Below are 23,052 nucleotides of genomic sequence, written 5' to 3'. Positions count from 1 at the left end.
CTACCACTGATTTAGTTGCCCCAAGGCCTACTCCTGCTTTGTTGGGGCCTTGGTCCCTACTGGTGTGGCCTGCACTGGACTGTACTCCTCTCTCATCCTGGTGCAGCAGACATTTCCTGCTGATCTTCTAAGTTGTCTTGGGCTGGGAAATTATTTCATTCCTTTTTTTTTTTTGGTGGTTTCTGCTGCTCTAGAATTTGCCTAGAGTCATTATTTAAAGGCATGTGGAAGGGTTTGGGGATGTCTTGGGGAGAGCTCAGGTGAATCCTTGCCTTTACTGCACCAGCTGCCCAATACCATTTTCTAATGATCATTTTTTCTTTAGTCCTCTGGACCCCTCCCTGTACCCCAAGAACTCTGGACTGGTTTTGTTTTCTTGTGTTCTTGGGGTTGAACTTACTAAGATAATTTAATATGCATGCATGTAGAGCCTTGGGTTCAAGAAAGCAACTTCACCCATACAAGATGGGCAAAATGTGGTCAAATGACCTTTCACCTGAACAAGATGCAGGGGAATGAGTGCACTGCATGCTCACTTCAAATCACCATGGAAATGGTGGTTCCATAATATGGAAGCCTCAAAAACTAAATTTACAGAGACATAGCTTTCAGGAATTAGCAGGTAGTAATCATAACATCATAGATGAAGAACCAGAAGGGACCCCAAAGGCCAAATACAAAGCCTTCATTATAAAGATGAGGAAACTGACGTCCTTGTAAAGAGACCTGCCTAAGATTACACAGGTTGTAAGTGGAAGAGATGGTGAAAGAGGAGTTCTCCTGACTCCAGATTACAATCTCTTTCTACTAGATTGTGTCCTTCTCCCCTCTTTCCTAGTCAGAAACATCTGGAGTACCATATTCAGTGCTACAGTTTAGTAAAAATAGGGATAAACTGGGGATTATATAAAGGGCAGTGATGAGGATTGTGAAGCACTTCAAAATCATGCAGTCTGATGACTGGTTGATGGAACTGGGTTTCAATTAAGTCTAACTCTTTATGACCCCATTTGAGGTTTTCTTAGCAAGGATACTAGAATGGTTTGTCATGTCCTTCTCCAGCTCATTTTACAGATGAGGAAACTGAGGCAAACAGGGTTCAGTAACTTGCCCAGCTCACACGGCTAGTAAGTGTCTGAGGCCAAATTTGAACTCAAGGCTACTCGACCTCAGGTCTGGCACTTTATCCATTGCAAGGGATTCTTGTACAGGTTGGATTAGATGGAGATGACCTCTGAGAATTTCCCTCACTGGGATTTTTTGGTTACTGATTGTCCCTTAATAACACAGGAACTGACACCCTATGCTGTCATTCAGTTCAATTCAGTAGACTTCAATTAAGGTACCTGTCCCATGAAGATACAGTGCTAGGAGCCTGAGCTTAAACTAAAATTGAAAATACACATGTGAAACAAAATTAATGCAGCCAAAAATTAGAAGAAAACCAGGAAACTGAAGAAAAAAAATTTATAGCAAGTTTCTCTGGTAAAAACCTCATTTGTCAAATATATGTGGAGAACTGGGCCAGTTTTTTAAAATAAGAGCCATTTCCCAATTGATAAATGGATAAAAGGATAGGAACAGGCAATTTTCAGAAGAAGAAATCAGTTATTGATAATCACATGAAGAAGCTCTCTAAGTCACTACAGATTAGTGCAATGCAAATTAAATCAACTCCAAGATACCACCTCCCATCTATCAGATTGGTCAATATTACAGAAAAAGGAAAATGACAAATGCTGGAGGGAATGTGGAAAAATAGGGACACTAATACACTGTTGGTGGAATTGCGAACTGGTCCAGCCATTCTGGAGAACAATTTGGAATTATGCCTGAAGAGCCATAAAATTGTATATACCCTTTAATCACACTACATCTGTATCCTGAAGAGATCAAAGAAAAGGAGAAAGGACCTATTTTTACAAAAATATTTATAACAACTCTTTGTAGTAGCAAAGAATTGGAAATTAAGGGGATGTCCTCAGTTGGGGAATGGCTAAACAAGTTGTGATGTATGATTGTGATGGAATACTGTTGTCCTATAAGAAATGACTAGCAAGATGGTTTCAGAGAAACCTGGGAAGGCTTTATATGAACTGATACAAAGTGAAGTAAGCAGAACTAGGAGAACATTGTACACAGTAACAGCAATATTTTTCAGTGATCAACTGTGAGTGATTTAGCTACCCTGATCAAGTCAATTTCTAAGACAATTACAAAGGAACCATGATAAAAAATGCTATCCACTTCTAGAGAGAAAAGAAAACTGATGAACTTTGAGGGTAAATTAAAGCATATTTTTTTCACTTTTGAAATTTTTCTTGGTGTTTGTTTTCTTTTGCAACATGACTAATATGGAAATGTGTTTTGCATGATTTCACATGTATATTCAAGATCATAATTGTTTGCCTTCTTTGGGGATGGGAGAGTGGCAGGAGGAATTTGGAACTCAATTTTAGAAAATGAATGTTAAAATTTTAATTAGGAAATATATAATGAAATAATAAAAATGCATGTAATATGGGAAATCTGATTCCCCACCCCCCAAAGGAAGTATATATGTATATGCAAGAGCTCAGCTACTCAACCTGGCTTGGTTTCCTCAAAGTTGAACATGAGTTGAGCATTGGTTCCATTTCCTGGTCAGTGGCTGATGGGCTTCCATATTTTTTCTGATTTTTGTTATTGTAGGTATCCGCCCCTACAAATGTGAGATCTGCAACAAGGCCTTCACACAGCGTTGCTCCTTGGAGTCTCATCTAAAGAAGATCCATGGGGTGCAGCAGCAGTATGCCTACAAACAACGTCGGGACAAGCTGTATGTCTGTGAGGACTGCGGCTACACAGGCCCTACGCAAGAGGACTTGTACATGCATGTGAACAATGCCCACCCAGGAAGCTCTTTCCTCAAAAAGACGTCGAAAAAACTGGCTGCCATATTACAGACGAAGCTGACTTCTGTTCTCCAGAGGAATGCTAAACTAAATGAGGAAGACAAATGAGGGGAAAGAAGGAGAAAAAGAGAGGGACTGATGTTATGAAGTTTACATGTTTGAAAAGTTTGTATGCTAGCTTTGTTCCCCTCTCTTTTTAGATTTTTTTAAATTAAGAAAAGTTCAGAGATCTCTCTGTCCCTTCTGGTCCCCTCAAGAGGGTGGCCTCATTCACCTTTGATCCTTCATGACACTACCACTTGTAATGTTGGTGTCTGGTCTTGAAACTGAGAGAAATTGAAGCAAGACTTGCAAAAAAAGTAGGTTTTTTTGTTTTTTTTAAACAGGGGTCACTGTGTTTTGTACAATCATTGTTAGGACTCTGTAAAAATGGGTAAAGGTCTTGTTGAAGACATTATTATTTTTATTCTATGAGATCCTTGAAGGAAAGTGTCCTCACTCACATGTTGATAAAAAGAGAATGGGATTCTTTCCTTTCTGACCAAGTTTACAGAAATTATTTTAATAAATGAAATGGCCCTATGAACCTTTTTTTTCTAAGAAGAGACCAACTATATTTTCAAGTCAGGCTTTATGGTGTGGACTTTGACTTCAGATTATGTTTTTTGATTGTTTTTGTGATTGGTTGGGAAGGGAGTTTTTTGTTTTTTTTGAATTGAGGCAGTTGAAAGCTGGGGCAAAAAAAAAAAAATCAGAGCTAAATATGAAGCATCCAAAATGCAGATCTTCAAGATCCCCCACCTTCCCTTGGCAGTCGTGTGGGCACCTTGTTGTCACACTGGCAAGGTGCTGCTGCAACTGTAAAAAAAATTAAAATAAAATAAAAGAAGGCAAATTCACAAACCCTTCATTTTGTTTTGTTTTCATGGAGGCAGCTCCACAACGTACATAAGACATTGCTGAGACTTGACCGTCTCTCTCTCTCTCTCTGCACTATCTATCCCACAGGTAGGCAGGATGGGTCCTAATTCTGTGTCTGTTATGGATGCCAGGATATCTCCAAGTGCTTACATTTAGAGTTGAATTGGACCTTAGAAGCCATCTAGTCCAACTCTCTCATTTTACAGATAAGAAAACTGAGGCCCAGAGAGGCAAATGGGCTATCCAGCGTAGCCAGGATTATAATCTCAAATTCAGAGCTCTTTCCATTCTCCTATGTTACTAGAATTCCCCAATTCCAATCTCAGATGACTACGGTCTGATACGTCCTATGTGACTTGGATAACTGACCTGTTCTTCCTAGGGAGAAGTTCTTCATCTAGAAAGGAAGGAATGAAAAAGCATTTAAGTTGTTACTGTGCACTAAATTCCAGGGTTACAGAAAGGAAAATTGAGACAGTCCCTGTTCTCTTAGAATTTGTATTCTTATTGGGGGAGACATTCTTGGGAGGTCTGGAGGGTGCAACAACAGGGCAGATAGTTAGGCTTGGTGGTACTCCATTTTGCCTGCAGGATGGTAGATAGGAGCATCTTGCTTATACACACGAGTGACCTTCTCTGACCAGCAAGGTAGAGGGATATGGAGGGGCTCAACCCACCACTACTGGGAGGTTAGGAGTGCATCTGAACTTTGGGATGGAAAGGAGACTTAGGGTTCCCTCTCCATGGGGTGGGAAAAAGAGCATTGGCAGGAAGGTTTGGGAAAAGGGCAGGAGTTGGGCCCTCTGCCCCCACCCCTACCCTGAGATCTGAGGAGATAGGAGGTGGACTTTATGATCCAGTGCTTTTCTAAGAAAGTTCTGTTTTAAAGCCTGTGTCTATGACTAAACAAACGGGGGTGGGGGGACAGAATCCACACAAGGTTAGGTGTCTTATCACTAGCATGTGTGATAATTGACCTTTGTCTGCTTCTTTTTCTGTACCTGGAATGAGGCTAACCCACTTTGTGAGGAAAAACAAATTAAACATTCTTAACTAAGACAAAGTGAGAGGTGCTAATGGCCCCAGGCTGTGTTGTCTAGATCTCCATCAATACTAGTTGGGCAATAACAGTGAACCAGAATGCAAGTCTTTGGAAATCTCTGGAATTCACAATTTAAGAAAGATTGGTGGAAGAGACCATCAGATTTAGAGCTAAAAGAAGCCTTTGGCATTATCTAGTCCAGGCATGGGGAACCTTTGACCTCAAGGCCACACGTGGCCCTCTAGGTCCTCAAGGGTGGCCCTTTGAATCCAAACTTCACAGAACAAATCCTTTTATTAAGGGGACTTAGTGCAACCCCATTGTTTTATAGAGAAAGAAGTTAAGACCCAGAGAAGTTAGATGACTTGCCCATGGTCATGGTCATCAGTAAAGTAGCTGAATAATAATGATTAATTGGCATTTATACAGTTTTAAAGTTTAAAAAGTACTTTACAAGTAATAATTCATTTTATGGAAGGAAGGGGGGGAAGGCATTTATTAAGCACCTACTATGTGCTAGTCACTGTGCTAAGCACTCTACAAATATTGTCTCATTTGATCCTCACAACAACCCCGAGAGGTAGGTACTGTTATGATTCCTGTTTTACAACCGAGGCAAACAAGTTGTGTGACTTGACCCAGGTTGCACAGTCTTATACCTTACTCTCTTTGAGATCTTCTTTTATCCAGTGACATTGGCCTCCTTGTTCCACAAACAAGACACTCCATCTCTAGAATCTGGGTATTTTCTCTGACTTCCCCGCTTTTCTCTTTCCCCTTCTCTGTCTACTGCCTTCTCTGGCTTCCTTTAAGACCCAACTAAAACTCCATAGGAAGCGCTTCTCAACCCCTCTTGAATCTAATGCCTTCCCTCTCTTTATTTCCTTTTGTTTTCTGGCCTGTTTGTATGTATTTGTTCGTTTGCTTGTTGCCCACATTAGACCATGAGCTCCTTGAGGGAGACGACTGCCTTTTGCCTCTTTTTATATCTCTAGAGTTTAGCACAGAACCTGGCACATAGTAGGTGCTTACTGGTGATGATGGTGGTTGTCTTTTGTTCTCAAAGAGGACCAAAATGACATCGACATGATGTATATGACTGTGGCTGATCTGTCTGATACGACCTCGTAATGCTCTACCACAGGTTGGGCACAGATAGTCCGTGTGAACATTTAAATTTGTGCATCCTATGTTTACTTTGTGCTGTTTCAATTGTGCTTTGCTCATAGAGCACAGCACCTTTTCTAATGTGGGCACACTATGCTGAGGAGTCCTATGCCAGTGTCTCCCATGTCCCACAATCAAATCCAAAGTTCGTAAGAGAGACCTTGACAGTGTCCTTATATCACTTCTGACCACCATGTGATTGTCTGCTCCATGGAGTTCTCCATAAAACAGTCTTTTTGGCAAGTGTACATTTTGCTTTTGAACAATGTGGCCAGCCCATTAGAGTTAGACTCTCTGAAGCATAGTTTGAATGTTTGGCAGTTTAGTTCAAGCAAGGACCTCAGTGTCTGGTACCTTATCCTGCCAGGTGATCCTTAGAATCTTCCTAAGACAGTTCAGATGGAAGCGATTCAGTTTCCCAGCATGGCGCTGGTAGACTGTCCATGTTTCACAGGCATACAAGAATGAGGTCAGCACAACGGCTCTGTAGACCTTCAGTTTGGTAGTCAGTCTAATACCTCTTCTCTCCCAAACTTTTCTTTGGAGCCTCTCAAACACTGAGTTAGCTCTGGCAACGTGTATATCAACCTCATTGTCAATGTGTACATCCCTGGAAAGTACACTACCAAGGTAAGTGAACTTATCCATGGCATGATTGACTGACAGCTAGTAAGTATCTGAGCTCACATCTTCCTGCCTCCAGACCCTGCACTCTCCACGGTACCACCAGCTGCCTCTAGATTACTGCCTTGAGTCTAGGGCCAGGCCTCACACTCTAAAATCACTGCTCTTTCTACTCTTATCTTGCTATCTTGTTTATCAGTGTTTATCTAGAGTTACTATTGAATTTTAGCATCAATGACATCATTTCCCCCCCTTTAGCCTTAAGGAGATTTTTCTAGAGGCATTGTAATCCTGTCTCTACGTCATTGCCTCTTAGGCAATGCCCTCATTTGGGAAGCTACTGAGGTCCCTAAGGTTGCTTTCAAAGTTTTACCACTTACCTGGGAACTTTGGAGCAAAGGTCCTCAAACCACTATGATCTTCTTAGTCCCAAGACCCCTTTACACTTTTCGAGGACTCCCTTGGCTCCCTAAAAGAATCTCCTCTTTGGCTTTGACAGCTCTCCATGACCTGGTGGCCCCTTCCTACCTTCCTGCATTCTTTCTTCTGACTCCCCTCCACTTGGAGACACAATGACACTGGCTTCTTTGCTCTTCCTCACATAAGACAATCGATAACCTGACTGTACATTTTCACAGGTATTCTCCCAAGCCTGGAATTCTCTCCCTCCTTATCTCCACTTCCTAGTTTCCCTGGCTTCTATCAGATCTCTGCTAAAATCCCACCTTCTGAAAGAAGACTTTCCTGATCCTCCTTAATGTTATTGGAAACTACCTCCAATTTCTCTTATGTGGACCTTGTTTGTAAATAGCCACTTGTATGTCATCTGTCCTGTTAGACTGCAAGTTTCTTGAGAGTAAGGAATTTTTTCCCCTGTCATTCTTTGTTTCCACAGCATTTAGTATAGGGCTTGGCACATAGTAGGTACTTAATGAATATTTGTTGACTTGAATGAAGGAGAGAATGCCAAGCAGTCTTCCCATCCTCCCTCTAGCCCTTCTGTATTGTTAATGCCAGTCCATGAACCAGAGTGAATCTGTGGGTTAAATTCAGGTCCTCTCACATCTGCCCATTCTCACCTGAGCCCAGAGAAGTTTCTAGGAACCTCAGCTTTCAGTCTAAGGCTGTGAGCTGGAGCTTATTGCAGCCTAAATGTACCTCCATGGGCAGCCAAAGCTCTAGCCAACTGTGGGATGACTGGGAGCCACAGCTTATCACCCCAGATGACTGATCATCTTTTTCTGAGCACATTGCTTGGTTATCTCTCTTTGAAGTCAAGAATCCTGTTGGTTAGAACAATATAAAATAGTGCAAGATACTGGTAAGATGATGGATAATTAAGGCAAACCTTTTTTTATTTGCAATTGGGTCAATTCCAGTAAAAGGCAATGGATTTTTTTTGGTTGGTTGACTAACTTGTATTTTGCCTCCCTTTCCCCAGCTTCCAAATGAATAAGATCAGGTAGAGGTATTTACCTTCCTAAATTAATTTTATGCTATAAATCACAGAATTTTAGAGCTGGAAAGGAACCTTAGTACAGCTCCTTCATTTTTTAGCTAAGGAAACAGGCCCAGAGAGGTCAAGATGCTAATACAAAGTAACAGCTAGTTAAATGGAGGAGGTAGGACTGAAGGAATTTATTCAATATATATATTAACTACCTACTGTGTTCCAGAGAATGTTAGGTGCAGTGGATTAAAAGACAAAAGGGAAATAATCCTAGACCACAAAGAGTTTACATTCTATCAGAAGAGACAGTATGTGAGGATGGTCTACACCAGTGGTGTGGCTGTAGGAGGAGAGAAAAGGGGATGTGATCTGAAAGCAGAACTGAGAACACTTGACAACAGGTTGGATATGGGGGGTAATATGAATGTGACTGGGAAAATGGTGGTGTCCTCCACAGGATAGGAAAATTGGGAAGAGGAAAGATTTGGGGGAATAGGTAACAGTAAGTAATCCAAAATCACGAGACAGTAACTTAGGGAAAGGGGAGTGTCTACATAAGGCAAAATATTCAGTATGTTTTTAGGGATATCTCCTTTTTTTACAGCAGTCTCCCTCCTATCTCCTTCCTCCTAACTTCTTAGGGATCAATTAAGTTGGTTCAGACTTAAGCTTCTTAGGGGTGTGTTTTGGCATTTTGGTTTTTTTAATGTATATTTTAATCAAGGCCAGACTTCAAATAACTCAGAACTCAAAACTACGAGTCTGTCTTTGTAAATATGGAAAGGGGGAAAAAGAGGAGGTGATGTTTGAAGGAGATGTTTGGGCTGCTGTTGTTGGATACTGCACTAGATTGGAAATCAGAAAAAATGGTTTCAGCAACATTCAAAAGAATACACCATTTTGGATGAAAGGATAGAGACTAGACCTGTGATTTGATTTCATCATAGAGGGAACGCATCATGAGGAACACTCATGCACCTTTTTTTTTTTTTAATAATTCATTTATTTTTCAGTTCTCAACATTTACTTCCACAAGAAATTGAATTCAAAATTTTCTCCCCAACCCCACCCCAGGACAGCATGCACCCCATCCACCCCTTCCTCCAGTCTGTCCTCCCTTCTATTACCTAGCCTTCTTCCATCCCCCTTCCCCTCTGTTTTCCTATAGGGCAAAATAGGTTTCTATACACCATTGCCTGTATAGCTTAATTTCCAGTTGCATGCTAAAACAATTTTTAACATTCATTATTAAAGCTTTGAGTTCATATTCTCTCCCTCCCTCTCCACCCACTCTCATTGAGAAAACAAGCAATTCAATATAGGTCATACATGTGTAACAATGCCAAGCACTTCCATAATAGTTACATTGTAAAAGACTAACCACATTTCCCTCTGTCCTATCCTGCCCTCCGTTTATTCCATTCTCTCCCTTGACCTGTCCTCCCACAATAGTGTTTGCTTCTGATTATTCCTTTCCCCAATTTGCTGCCCCTTCTATTATCTCCCCTCTCCTATACCCTTCTCCCTTGCCTTTCTGCAGGGTAAAATGGATTTCCATATCCAATTTCAGTGTGTGTTATTCCTCCTTAAGCCAAATCCCATGAAAGTAAGGCTCAATTATTTCCTTTCATCTCTCCCACCCATTCCCCTCCATTGTAAAACTCTTTCTTCCCTCTTCTATGTGAGATGATTTGCTACATTCTATCTCTCCCTTTCTCTTACTCCTAGTACATTCCATTCAACAGTAAATTTTTTTTTTTTTTAGGTATTCTCCCTTCATATTCAGCTCACCCTGTGCCCTCTGTCTATGTGTGTGTGTGTATATATTTATATACATATATGCATACATACATATACACATACATATATACACACATATATTTATCTACACATATATACACATACACACATACACCCATGTACATATATATATATACCTACACATATAATATACACATACATACATATCCATGCACACCTACATACATATTCCCTCTACCTACCCTAATACTGAAAAAGGTCTCATAAGTTACAAATAACATCTTTCCATGTAGGAATGTAAACGGTTCAACTTTAATTAGAGTTTTTAAGGCTTCTTTTTCTTGTTTCTCTTGATTCTTGTATTTGAAAGTCAAATTTTCTATTCAGCTCTGGTCTTTTCAACAAGAATGCTTGGAAGTCCTCTATTTCATTGAAATTCTATTTTTTCCCCTGAAGTATTATACTCAGTTTTGCTGGGTAGGTGATTCTTGGTTTTAACCCTATCTCCTTTGACCTCTGGAATATCATATTCCCTGTCCTTTGATTCCTTAGTGTAGAAGTCGCTAAATCCTGTGTTATCCTGATTGTATTTCCACAGTACTTGAACTGTTTCTTTCTGGCTGCTTGTAATATTTTCTCCTTGACCTGGGAACTCTGGAATCTGGCTACAATATTCCTAGGAGTTTTCCTTTTGGGATTTCTTTCAGGAGGTGATCGGTGAATTCTTTCCATTTCTATTTTCCCCTCTAGTTTTAGAATATCAGGGCAGTTTTCCTTGATAATTTCTTGGAAGATGATATCTAGGCCCTTTTTTTGATCATGGCTTTCAGGTAGACCAATAATTTTTAAATTATCTCTCCTGCATCTATTCTCCAGGTCAGTCGTTTTTCCATTGAGATATTTCACATTGTCTTCTATTTTTTCATTCTTTTGGTTTTGTTTTATAATTTCTTGGTTTCTCATAAAGTCATTAGCTTCCATCTGCTCTATTCTAATTTTTAAAAAACTATTTTCTTCAGTGAGCTTTTGAACCTCCTTTTCCATTTGACCAATTCTGCTTTTTAAAGCATTTTTCTCATTGACTTTTTGGACCTCTTTTGCCATTTGAGTTAGCCTATTTTTCAAGGTGTTATTTTCTTCAGCATTTCTTTGGGTCTCCTTTATCAAGGTGTTGACTTGCTTTTCATGATTTTCTCACATCATTGTCATTTCTCTTCCCAATTTTTCCTCCACCTCTCTTGATTTTCAAAGTCCTTTCTTGAGCTCTTCTATGACCTGAGATCATTGCATATTTTTTTTGGAGGCTTTGAATTTTAGAAGCCTTGACTTTGGTATCTTCCTCTGATGGTATGCTGTGTTCTTCCTTATCCAAAAGGATGGAAGAAAATACCTTTTCACCAAGAAAGTAACCTTCTATAGTCTTATTTCTCCCCCTTTTTTGGCATTTTCCCAGCCAGTTACTTGACTTTTGAGTCCTTTGTCAAGTGGAGGGTATACTGTAGGTACCTGAGAGTTCTTAGTTCCTCCAAGGTGGCACAATCAAGGGAGAGAAGTTTACTTCTCTCCTGGCCGGCTCTCTGGTCTGTGAGCAACCACAAGTACTCTTTTCTGCCCTGGAACTGTGAGTAGGATTCCCTCTCCACAGCTACCACCAGTTCCACCACACCAGCACCAGTGCTCCTCCTCACCCCAGGACCACCACTAAGGGCTGAGATCCAGATCAGCTGCTTGATTCCCCCAGGGTCTTTAGGCCAAGGGTTCCAAAAATGGCTGCTGCTGACCTGGGGCCAGGGCTGGGACTGGACTGGGCTCCCCTCTCACCCAGGTGAAAGAGCTTTCTTACTGACCTTTGAAGCTGTCTTTAGCATTTGTGGGTTGAGAAATCTGGGAACCACAGCTGTTATCTGTGATTTCGCACCCTGAAGCCTACTCTAGTCCTATCCATGCAGTGTGGTCCAGGCTGGGTTGTGCTTTACTCTGAGCCCAGTGCGATAGACCTTTCCTGTTGGCCTTCCAGGCTGTCTTGGGCTGGAAATCTGTTTCACTCTGTCATTTTGTGGCTTCTGCTGCTCTAGAATTTGTTTGGAGTCATTTTTTACAAATATTTTGTGCATTATGGAGAGAGAATTAGAGTAGATCTGTCCTTCTACTCTGCCATCTTGGCTCTGCCCCTACTCATGCACCTTTTTAAAGGATAATCTCAAAAGAGTTTCTCAGAGGCAACTTTAGTGTGTCAGAGATAAGGCTGCCAACTCTGGGAGTCAGACTAAAATGTTATTGAGAAATATTTGACAAAATAAATGAAAATTCAATAAACTATAGCTAATATATTTTAAAACTAAGTCCATATGTGACTCAAAGGAATCCTGTACAAATTAGTGGCCCCGTTTCCCCTATTTCTATTTGAGTTTGATTTCACTGGCCTAGGACACTGAAAGGTTGTGATTTGTTTTGTCTCAGAGGTAAGTGAGACTTGAACCTACGTCTTCCTGGCTCCAAGTCAAGCACTTATGTGCCAGACATTGTGCTACTACAAATACAAACAGAAAGACAACCCTTATCCTTAGAGGCCTTACAATTGAATGGGGATGGCAACAAATAAAAGGGAGTTTTGAGGGTAGGGCAGGAAGGAGAAGCTTTCTAGGGCTGGTGGCAAAGGTCAGTGAAGGAAGGAAGGCTAATCTGGAAGGAGGGAGAAGACAGCAGAAACATGATGTCAAAGTCCAAAGAGTGAGTAAGTATGACTGGTCTGGGCCCCTCCTCAAAATGGCCCCTGACTCATCCACCTGCTCCACCCTGCTTCTCCTCCTGGAAATGGAAATCATTCTAAAATATGGCAGCTTCTCCTTTGCCTTCTGACACAGTGTACTGAACAGAATCTGACCTTTTCTTTGAAAGAAAATAATTGTTAAACAACCATCAACAAAAGCAAAGTTACACTCCAAACAATTATAGTTATAATTTAACCTCTCTATGGCCTTTTGTAAATCTTACAGCACTATGGAAATGTGAACTAAAATGATGATGATTATGTACTAGTTCTGGACTCAGAAAACCTGTGTTCAAATCCTACCTTATTGTGGCTTAGGACCTTAATTATGAATATCAGGATTTTTATATAACAATAGCAGACTTGCAGAGCATTTCACATAGGTAATCTCCTGTTAAGTCAGTACCATACTTATCCCCCTTGCACAGATGTGGAAACAGATTAAAAGAGGTTAGGTTGTAACTTGCCCATGGACACGTAGTTTATGAGGCTATATTAGAATCTAGGGCTCCATGGTCAGGAGGAATGCCCTCAGTGACTACGAGGCCCTGTAGCTTGCCCCTCTGCGTCTTGAGGTGTTGTATTTCTTACTGCTTTCTTGTCTCTTACCTTATTTGCTGTTGGTCGGTCATCTGTTATTTTCATCACTGCTCTCAACATGCTTAACTCTCGTCATCCCCCTACTTTGTACTTGGTTCCTGCCAAACCTCAGTGAACTCAGATCATCAAAGAACAGACTGTTGGAACTATGTGTCTGGGAAGAGGACAGAGGCTCTAGAGAAAGGGGCCACAGGTGCTCCTGATTCATGGGTATGCATGAATATGAGTCCAGGAACCTGAGTGGTTGCTATAGGAGGTTGGAGGGTGGGGGGGAAGATCACCTGATGGGTTAGGGAAGGCCTCATGGAGGAAATAGCCTTTGCTTCCTGTGTGAGATAAGTTGTTCTCCCCTCACACATAATATCCATCCCTTCTTTGGTTTTACATGCATTTTCTTCTACTCCTGTCTTATTGCAGTAACCCCAGCTAGATCAAGTCTTTCTGTTCCCTGTTCTTTCCTACTTTCTACCCCTCCAAAAAACTCCAAAAATTATAAAACTCCTGGGGAGCTAGAGAGGCAGCGAGATGACACATGAAGCACTGAACCTGGAGTCAGCAAGACCTAAGTTCAAATCAACCTCAGATACATTAGCTGTGTAACCTTGGGGCAAGTCACTGGATTTCTGTCTGGCTCAGTTTCCTCATATAATATAAAATATAATATAAAATGTGGATAACAACTGCACCTAACTCTCAGAGTTGTGAGGATTAAATGAGAGAATATTTGTAAAATGCTTAGCATAGTGCCCAATACATAGCAGGCACTTAATATATGCTTATTTCCCTTCCTTCTTTCCTAGAGAGGCTTTAGGACGGAGGCAATCATTGTAGTTAGTTGGGGGATGAGAGGGTTTTCCTGTTAGTTTTTGGAACCCTTCACCAGTTGCTGTGGTTTCATTCAGCCCATTTGGGGCCCCTGGCCCTGGGGGAATGGAGACATTGGGGGTTGCCTCAGCCACAGTAACACACGTGAGGAGTAAAGAGAGCATAGTATAACTTGGAGGCACAAGGTTCAATGATAATCATAGCTCTTGGGACAGAGGGTATATCACAGGGTAAAGTGAGAAGGAAGGTCTCCAAAGGACACACATCATACTGACTGATGGGACTTTGTCCTATGGAGGCAAGACCCCTTAAACATGAGAGAGTGGAATATGGAAACTGACGGGGGGCATCGTAAGGGTCAGAGGACCTGGATTCAAACTGTGTGACATTGGACAAACCACTTAACCTTCCTGGGACTCAATTAATAATTGAGTAATCAATTAATAATTCTCTCATCTGAAAAATGAGGAGGTTGTTCTAGGGGCTCTCTAAGCCCTGTTCCAAGTTCTAAATTTGTGTTTTGGGGCAGATGAAGGAGTAACTTATCATTTAAATGACTTTTCACACCCAAAGCATCTTGAACACCTGCCAAGGGACAAAACATTTATCCTCATTTTACTGAGGTAATCATTCTGAAGTCCCATCATAGTGTGGAGGGGAACCTGGCTTTCCAAAGGCTGCTGGTGTATCAATAGAACATAAGCTGTAGAAGAAGCATGCTAGGGTGAGCCAGAAGGACTTAGTCCTCCAACAGGAAATGGAGATGATGGGCTGTCCATCAGCTGTCTGGCTAAGTTCAGGAGAAGTTCAGTGTCAGGTTAGTTTCAGGGGGATACATTTTTCAGCCATGGCAACTTTCAAAACCACCTCCCAGGTTAGAGGTTTGTAAACTGCATCAGTAGAGAGAACATCTGCTTCAAACTTTAGAGCATTTATTTGCAAGAGGAAGAACTTCCAGATCCTTGTCTACTAAAAAAGTCATCCTGCAGTTACTCTCAGGAAGCCAAATAAAAAATATGCATGAGACACAAAAAATAAGAGTTGACCATTCATTCAAGCATCTCCTATGCTGGGTGCTGGAGATGCAAAGACAGGTTGAACAATCCCTGCCTTAGAGAATCTTAAACTCAATTGAGTGGAAACTACATGTAGGCAGGTAAATTCAATACAAAATGATTTTTTTTCAGACCTATGGTTCCTTTTTTAAAAATTTCATTTATTTTCAATGAACAGAAAATCAGTGTTCAATATCTCTCACCCCTACCCATTAAAAAACTTTTGTGATAAATATGCATAATTAAGTAAAACCAATTCCTGTGTAAGTCAAATCCAAAAAATATATGCCTCAATCTGCTTCCTGAGTCCATCATGTCTTTTGAGAAGATGGATAGGATACTTCATCTGGAGTCCTTTGAAAATATAGTTTCAGACCACTGATTTCACTGGTGTAAGTTATGGTGATTCTTAATATTTTCTGTTCTATGAACCCTTTACAATAACTATAACAAAATTGTGTTGTGGACCACCTCTACCCCCAAAGTAATTTAATATACTACTCATAATATTCTGCAATTATTCACTCCTTAAGGCACCATTAAAGAATTTTTAGTGCTAATTCCTTGGCCTATTGTTGCTGACCCCTTACCACTTGTATAGGAGGTTCCCAGGGAGGAAACTCTCCCTACCATTACGGATCACCAACTATTTTCAACTTACAAAGTTGAGTACATCTAATGTACTCAGAGACAAGATTTGATCCTAGGTCTTCCTAACCTAGAGTCAGCTCTCTGACCATTCAACCATGCTGCCTTACTAAATATGATATGTTTGCAATGTAATATGGGCTGAGATGGTAGGCATGAGCAATGGCTTCCTGTAGGAGTTGGTGCTTGAGCTGAGTCTTGAAGGGAGTTTAGGGTTACAAGAGGTGAAGGTGAGGAGAGAATCCTTTACAATCCTGAGCAGAAGTAGAGGCAGAGAATAGAATGCCCTGGACAATTAACTGCAGGTTTGGCTATAAAGTATCATGGGTTGAAATTAATCTGGAAAGATAGGTTGGAGCCATAGTGAAGTCAACAGGGAATCACTGAAGCTTTTTCAAAAGAGAAGTGACATGATCAAATTTATGTTTTAGGACTTTTAGATATTTGGTTCACAAATATTTTGCCTCATCACAGCCACCCTGTGAAGTATACCCATATTTCAGTTGGGGAAAGTAAGGTTTAGAGATTAAGTGACTTTACCCAAGGTTTCATAATTAACAAGTAGAGAAGGTAGGAGTTAAATTTGACTCCAGGTCCAGCACGAAAGTGCTGAAAACCTCTACCAAGTTGCCTTTCTTTGATTTGTGAAGTACTTTTGGGAAGTCAAGGGATCCAAATCTTTGTAGAAAAACCACTGCTTATGTTCTTGTGCCCCAGGGTTCAGGGTTGTTGAACTGTAGCCTGATTTAAAGCCAGAGGTAGGGGCAACAGATGTACAAACACCAAGGGCTCTATATGAGAGAGAGGAAATGGGCAGCAATACATGGGATTCTCTGACTAAATTCCTAATACTAAGGGCTGGATAATGGTTCAATAAACTGAGGCTCTATGGCTTTCCCATGAACGGACAGATCTGTAGCCCCACACTTCTGCCCAATTGCTATTTTGGTTTTCTTCATTGTATACATCTTGTTAGTTGGCTGGCCTGACATTTACCAGGCAGATTCTGGGTACCGCTTACTTACCATTTTAGTTGACGTGGGTGAGCATTTCATGGGGGCAGCAGATGGATGGTGACAAATAGCAGGATGGTGGTTAGAACTGAGAATTGCTTTTTCCTGTACCATTGGGAGACTTATGTGGTAGCCATACATCCACGTGTTCTAAACACAGTTTCAGGCATGTTCTGTGAAATTAGTGGCATGTGCCTAGCTGGGTGTTAGTCATAGCATGTGGGAGACAGAAGTGATTTGAAATATAACACATTCAGTTTCATCACTTTGAAGATCAGGAACCCTGATCATACAGTGAGCTAAGAGGACCAGATTCTATCTTTATTATACAACCTCACACAACTCCTGCTTTTTCATTTACACCAGAAAAATAAAAAATCCTAAACAGTGACAGCCTAAGACATGATTCCCAGCACATTGCAACAGAACTGATCAAGAATCCCCCCACCCCTTTCCCCTATTTTGCTGTTTTACTGCACTTCCACCCAACTGAAACCTCATTCTTTTTGCTTCTGTGATTTTTCCCACTTTTGAATTCTAATCCAAGTAGGCTCTATGATACAGAGAAAGGTTCAAATTCCAGTTCTTTCATTTACTATCTGTGTGACCTTGAGTAAATCATTTAAGAACTAGTTTTAAGTCTAGTTTCTCTAGGCCTGAATTTTCTCATTTGTAAAATGAGGGCTTTAGATTAAGCTCTAATCTGTAATGATGCTAAAGAATTTTTGATAAACTTGATAAGCATGCCTTGTCATTACTACCCAGGTCATGAATAAAAATCTAGCAAGTCTTGATTATCAATGGCATTGGGGTTAAAGAAAATTGATTATTAAAATCTTGGCTAATTCATTCAACAAATGCCATATTTCTTGAGTGCTCCTGTGTGCTAGAAGAGTTGAGAGGGATACAAAGAACTAAAATATTATCCCAGTATTTATAATACATTTGGAGAACTATCACATATCACCTCTGAAATGTAAGTAATGGTGTGTTCCAACAGGAAAAAATCTTGGTGCCCAAAGATCTCTCTTTGAACCCTGGCTCTTCCAGTTACTACCTGTGTGACTTCAAGCAAGTCCTTTAACTTCTCTGGGCTTCAGTTTCTTCCTTTGTAAAAGAAAGGTGTTAGACCAGATGAATACTAATGTGCCTTCTAGCTCTGAATCTTATGAGCCTCTGAAATATGTGATTAATTGCCAAGAAGAATGGTATAGACAAAAGTGTCCACAGATAAAGATCTGGACTGGGCTTGGGCTGAGTCTTGAAGAATGGGTAGGTTGGAATAACAGGCACAGGGAAGAAGGGAGGGTATGAGCAAAGCTTTGGATTCAAGAATGAATCTGGTATTTTGGACAGTGATGTGCCAAGCTTGTCTGTCCTACTCAACTATAGGATCAGAGATCTAGAGCTAATCAAAGGCCATTGATGGATGGATGAATGGATGAATGGATGGATGACTAGGCTATCCACCCAAGGTCACACAAGTAGGAAGCCTCAGAGTCAGAAATTGAACCCAAGTCCCCTGACTTCACAGGCATTAGTTAATTCTAGTAACATGACTCAAATTAATATCACAGGCACAGCAATCCTATCTTTGTAGGCAGATTATTTTTTAAAAATATACTAGGCATGGCATATTATTTTTAGACATAGTTTTTATTGCTACCTCTTATTTTTATACCTTCATTTCCCAATATTTATTTATTTATAAACATATGAATGTTTAAGTATATACAAATAACATAATATAATATATAAACATACAAATATAATATAAATAATATATTTGTCATAATAATATAAATATATTATATAACATGCAAATATTACTAATATATGCTATATTAATAATAGTATATTATTTGCTCTTTGATCCACTCAGAGAAACATTTCTTATAATAAAGAATTAAAAAGGGTAGGTTATTTTAACAGTTTAATTCTTGTTAAAGGTATATAACAGAAGGTCTTAGACTAATGCATATCTCAAAGCTTTTCCCATTGGAATATTAGTATTGCTTAAGAAAATCTCCTTCAGATTTCTAACTAGGATTATATTAAGTGAAAAGGAACCTTAGTCCTTGGTTGTTTCCTCTCCTCCCACTAATTTCTCAACCTGTTCCAGTATGGAAGCTCATCACTCAACTGAAACTGCTCTTTACAATTTTAAAAATCTGTGTAGCATCTGAGAGCCTTCACCATGCTCCTCTTCCCATAAATTTTCCTGTCAGTGCTCTTTCCTGGCTCTCCTCCTACCTATCTGACTGATCCTTCTTAGTCTCCTTTACTAAATCCTTAGAAATATCCCCACTCCAAAGTTCTTTCCAAGACTCTATTTTTTTTTTACATCTTCCTCTCTTAGTGATCTCATTAGTTCCCATAGATTCAATTATTATCCTTTCATACAAAGTTCATGTTTAATAATACTCAACCCTAGTTTCTCTCACCAGTTTCACCTCACCAAAGGCTTTATGGGCATCTTCAGCTGGATGTTCCATAGGTGTCCTAAATTCTCATCTAAAATGGACCTCATTATTTCCTCCCTAAACCCACTTCTCTAAGCTTCCCTCTTTCTGTTGAAACCACCAGGATCTTTCCTATTACCCAGGTTTGTAACCTTGATGCTTTCTCCCTTACTTCCTATGTCTAAGCAGTTGACAATTCTTAGTGATTCCACCTGTACAACGGAGCCAGAGAAGATCACAAAACCATGCTTATTGGGTCCACTATACATTATGTTATATAATATCCACTGGGTCCTTTTGACTGTAGCAAGGCAATCCTTTTATGTCTCTGTAATTGATTTACTATCCCATTCAATATACTGGCCATTCCAAACCTTTCTGTCCCTTCTAAAGTCTCTCATGCCATTCTTCCCCCCACCTAGTGAGTCAGTCAACTTGAATTTGTTAAATTCCTACTATGTGTCATGTACTGAGGGAAGCACTGAGGATACAAAGAAAAGCAAAAAAACAAAGATTTACTCTCAAGGAACTCATTGTCTAATGGGGAGGACAACATGCACACAACATGTACAACCAAGTCATGTGCAGGATCAGTTGGGGGATGTCACAGAGGAAAGGATTTCAGATGAAGGAGGAGCAGGAAAGGCATCTTGCAGAAAGAAGAATTGGAGCTGAGAACTGAAGGAAGCCAGGGGGTGGAGGAGAGGGAGTGTTCTAGACATGAGGGATGGCCAGTGAAAACACTTGGAATCAGGAGAGAGAGAATTGTGTGCCAAAAGACTGCAAATATGGGAAGAGGCCAGTTTATGAAAGGCTTTAGAAGAATATTTTACATTTGATCTACTGTCTCAGCTGAAAACTTTGCCTCGTGCTTCACAGAAAAAAATTGAGGCCAGAAGCTCCCTCTTTTTTCCTCCTCATCGTATGCCACTCAGATGCTTTCCTCCATTATATCCTCCTTCATCCTTGTCCCACATAAAGAGGTATCCTTTCACCTTGCCAAGGCAAACCCCTCTACAAGAACCCTTGATCCCATTACATCTCATCTTGTCCAGCAGATTGCCCCCTTGTCATTACTACTTTCTCACTAATCTTCAATTTCTATTGGCTGGTTCCTTGCTGTCTACAAACATGCTTGTATCTCCCTCACCCTCAGAAATCCTCACTTCATCTGTCTCTGTCAGCTGTCATTCTGTATCCTTCTTTTTCATCGATAAACTCCATAAGAAAGTTATCTACATTTGCTGCCTCCACTTCCTCTCCTACTCAGTCTCTTCTAAGCTCCCTGTAATCTGGCTTCAGACCAAATCATTCTCCTGAAATTGTTCTCTCTAAAGTTCACAATGATGTCTTAATTGTCACATCTAATGGCCTTGTTCAGACCTCCTCCTTATTGATCTCTCTGTAATCTTTGACTATCAATCACCCTCTTCTAGATATCCCCTCCTCTCTTTTTCTGTGATACTGATCTCTCCTGGTTTTCCTCCTTTCTCTCTGACTATTCTTTCTCAGTCTCCTTTGCTAGATTTTCTTCCAGGTCATCACCACTTAGTGTCTTTGTGCCCATAGAGTCTATCTTTGTTACTTTTTTCTTCTCCCTCTACATTATTTCATTTGGTGATCTCATTAGCACCCATGAATTCAATTATCCTCTTTATGTAGGTGATTCTCAGATTTATTTCTCTAGGCTTAAACTCTCTCCGGACTTCCAGTTTTGCATCATCAGCTCTCTTGGATTCTGATTTCATATAAACAAGCTCCAGTTCTGCAGCTATAAGACAGTCATGTAAATTAATTAACACTTCATTCTAACCCCTAGAATCTTGGAGAGGTCACCACTGACATGATTACAAAGTCTAATTGGCTCTGATGCTACAGTTTGTAGCTGTGTACTGCTGCTTTTTATACACAGAGCTCTACCAGCATAGCCTGATGGCTTTAGTCTAGACCAGGGTGGGGAACCTGCAGTCTTGAGGCCAGATGTGGCCTTCTAGGTCTTTGGGTTCAGTCTTTCGACTGAGTCCAAGTTTTACAGAACAAATTCTTTTATTAAGGGGATTTGTTCTGTGAAGTTTGGATTCAAAGGGCTGCCCTTGAGGACCTGGAGGGCCACAGGTTGCCCACCCCTGGTCTAGACTGAGCTTGATCATTCATTATTTCACATGCACTTAATTGCATGGGGTGCTTTTTAATGCTTTGCCTGCACATTTAAAAATAGTCTTGTGTGTTTTTCCCACACAAAACCACACATTTACAACCATCCTAGCTCAGCAGAAAAGCTATCCATGCATGTGTTTCGCAACCATCTTCACCACTGTCATCCACGAAGTTTTAAGAAGTAAGATGGTTGGTAAAAATAATTTTAGGTAGCAGAGAAACAGAGTCAGGTCAGGTGTATATGGTGATCCTGAAACTAAACCAATAACTGGGCAATTGGAAGAAATACACAGTAGTTATTTTAAGTTTAACCTTGGCAGTTTAAACAGGTGTTATATTTGCAAGGATGATGTGACTTGAAGATGTAACCCCAAAATGCCCCATGACCATCACACTGGAATATGGTCTGCAGTTTGCAAAAGATACTTTTATGGGCTATTAACACACAAGACTTCTTCTGCTCCCAATGCTCAGTGTTTCCACCATCTATCTGACACTCTGCAAGGGGAGTTATACATTTAGATGCATTCACCCATAGGTTACTGGTTTTGCCTTTGAGTGTCAATTTTTCTTTTTTTACCAGAAGCCAGCCTTAGAAGAGTACCATCACTTTTGGTTCTGCACTGCACACCTATCTGCCAGTGACAAAACAGGCATTTACAGAGCCCTTTTTGGTTGAAATTTTGAAAGGGAGGCAGGGTAGATTTAATAGTCAGCTTTTATTTAGCTTCTCAATAGAAGCATGTTATTCTTCTAAATTCTCTTAGTATATTCAGTTACTGGAATTTATTTTAAAATAATGGAATAATTTGACAATTGGCTATATTGATTTTTCAACATTAGAGCTTTTCAACTTTTTGTTCCTTGATTTTGGCTTGAAAGTAGGCGACTTTAGCCTGAAGAAACTCTGCAAAAGTATTTTTGTCCAATTTGTTGCTTCCATAATCAAAAGGAACTGGTATGATATATTAAGTATTTTAAAGCAAAGAAAAAAAGTTACCTCAGGTAACTCTAAGACTGTAAATTACAGAATTCTTACAGATCTACTTTGCGAGAGGGAGTGTTGTCATGTCTGGACCCCTCCATCTCATACCTCCTGTAAGGTAAATGGGATATAAGATCTTCCCTGCCCATTAATAGGCCTCACATGGAACCCTGGAACAGAGCCAATTAGGCCCTGGGCCACAGGGATTCCCACACCTTCCCAATTAAGTGATGATTTCCAAGCTTCTGTAAGCCAATTAAGTGCCCAATCTTTGATTGGAAACAGCATATATTATATTGCTTGAAGGAAAAGGTGTGGGCAGAGAGAGAAGCAGAGAGACAGACAGACAGAGAGGAGAGAGACAGACAGACAGAGGGAGAGAGAGAGAGAGAGGGAGGGAGGGAGGGAGGGAGGGAGAGAGAGAGAGAGAGAGAGAGAGAGAGAGAGAGAGAGAGAGAGAGAGAGAGAGAGAGAGAGCTGGAGTTGGAATTAGGAAGAGGGATTGAAATCCCAACTCTGGCAAGTCCTAGCTATGTGACTCTGCTCTTTACTACAAGCAACTCTCAAAGATTGTAAACTGAAGAATTCTTATGGATGTGCTTTGGGAAAGTTCCCTCCCATCTGGACTCTGCCACCCCCCACCCCCACTCCCACTGAGGGCAGGTTTTCACTTTCTTT

General features: G+C 40.4%; 1 protein-coding gene across 2 annotated transcripts in view; it reads left to right on the top strand.

Annotated features, from left to right (window-relative positions):
• OVOL2 (ovo like zinc finger 2) overlaps positions 1-3,797 on the top strand; it is a 46,559-nt gene extending 42,762 nt beyond the window's left edge. For both annotated transcript variants that reach the window (XM_072634530.1, XM_072634531.1), the window contains one exon: positions 2,692-3,797. In XM_072634530.1, coding sequence (XP_072490631.1) covers positions 2,692-3,002 — 311 coding nt within the window. In that variant the 3' untranslated portion in view covers positions 3,003-3,797. The remainder of the gene's footprint in view (positions 1-2,691) is intronic.
• Positions 3,798-23,052: the final 19,255 nt, after the last annotated feature.

The sequence above is a fragment of the Notamacropus eugenii genome, chromosome 1, assembly GCF_028372415.1.
Source record: "Notamacropus eugenii isolate mMacEug1 chromosome 1, mMacEug1.pri_v2, whole genome shotgun sequence".
Taxonomy (NCBI): Eukaryota; Metazoa; Chordata; class Mammalia; order Diprotodontia; family Macropodidae; genus Notamacropus; species Notamacropus eugenii.
The sequence above is the reverse complement of the archived record's forward strand: the minus strand, read 5'-3'. Positions and strand labels throughout refer to the sequence as shown.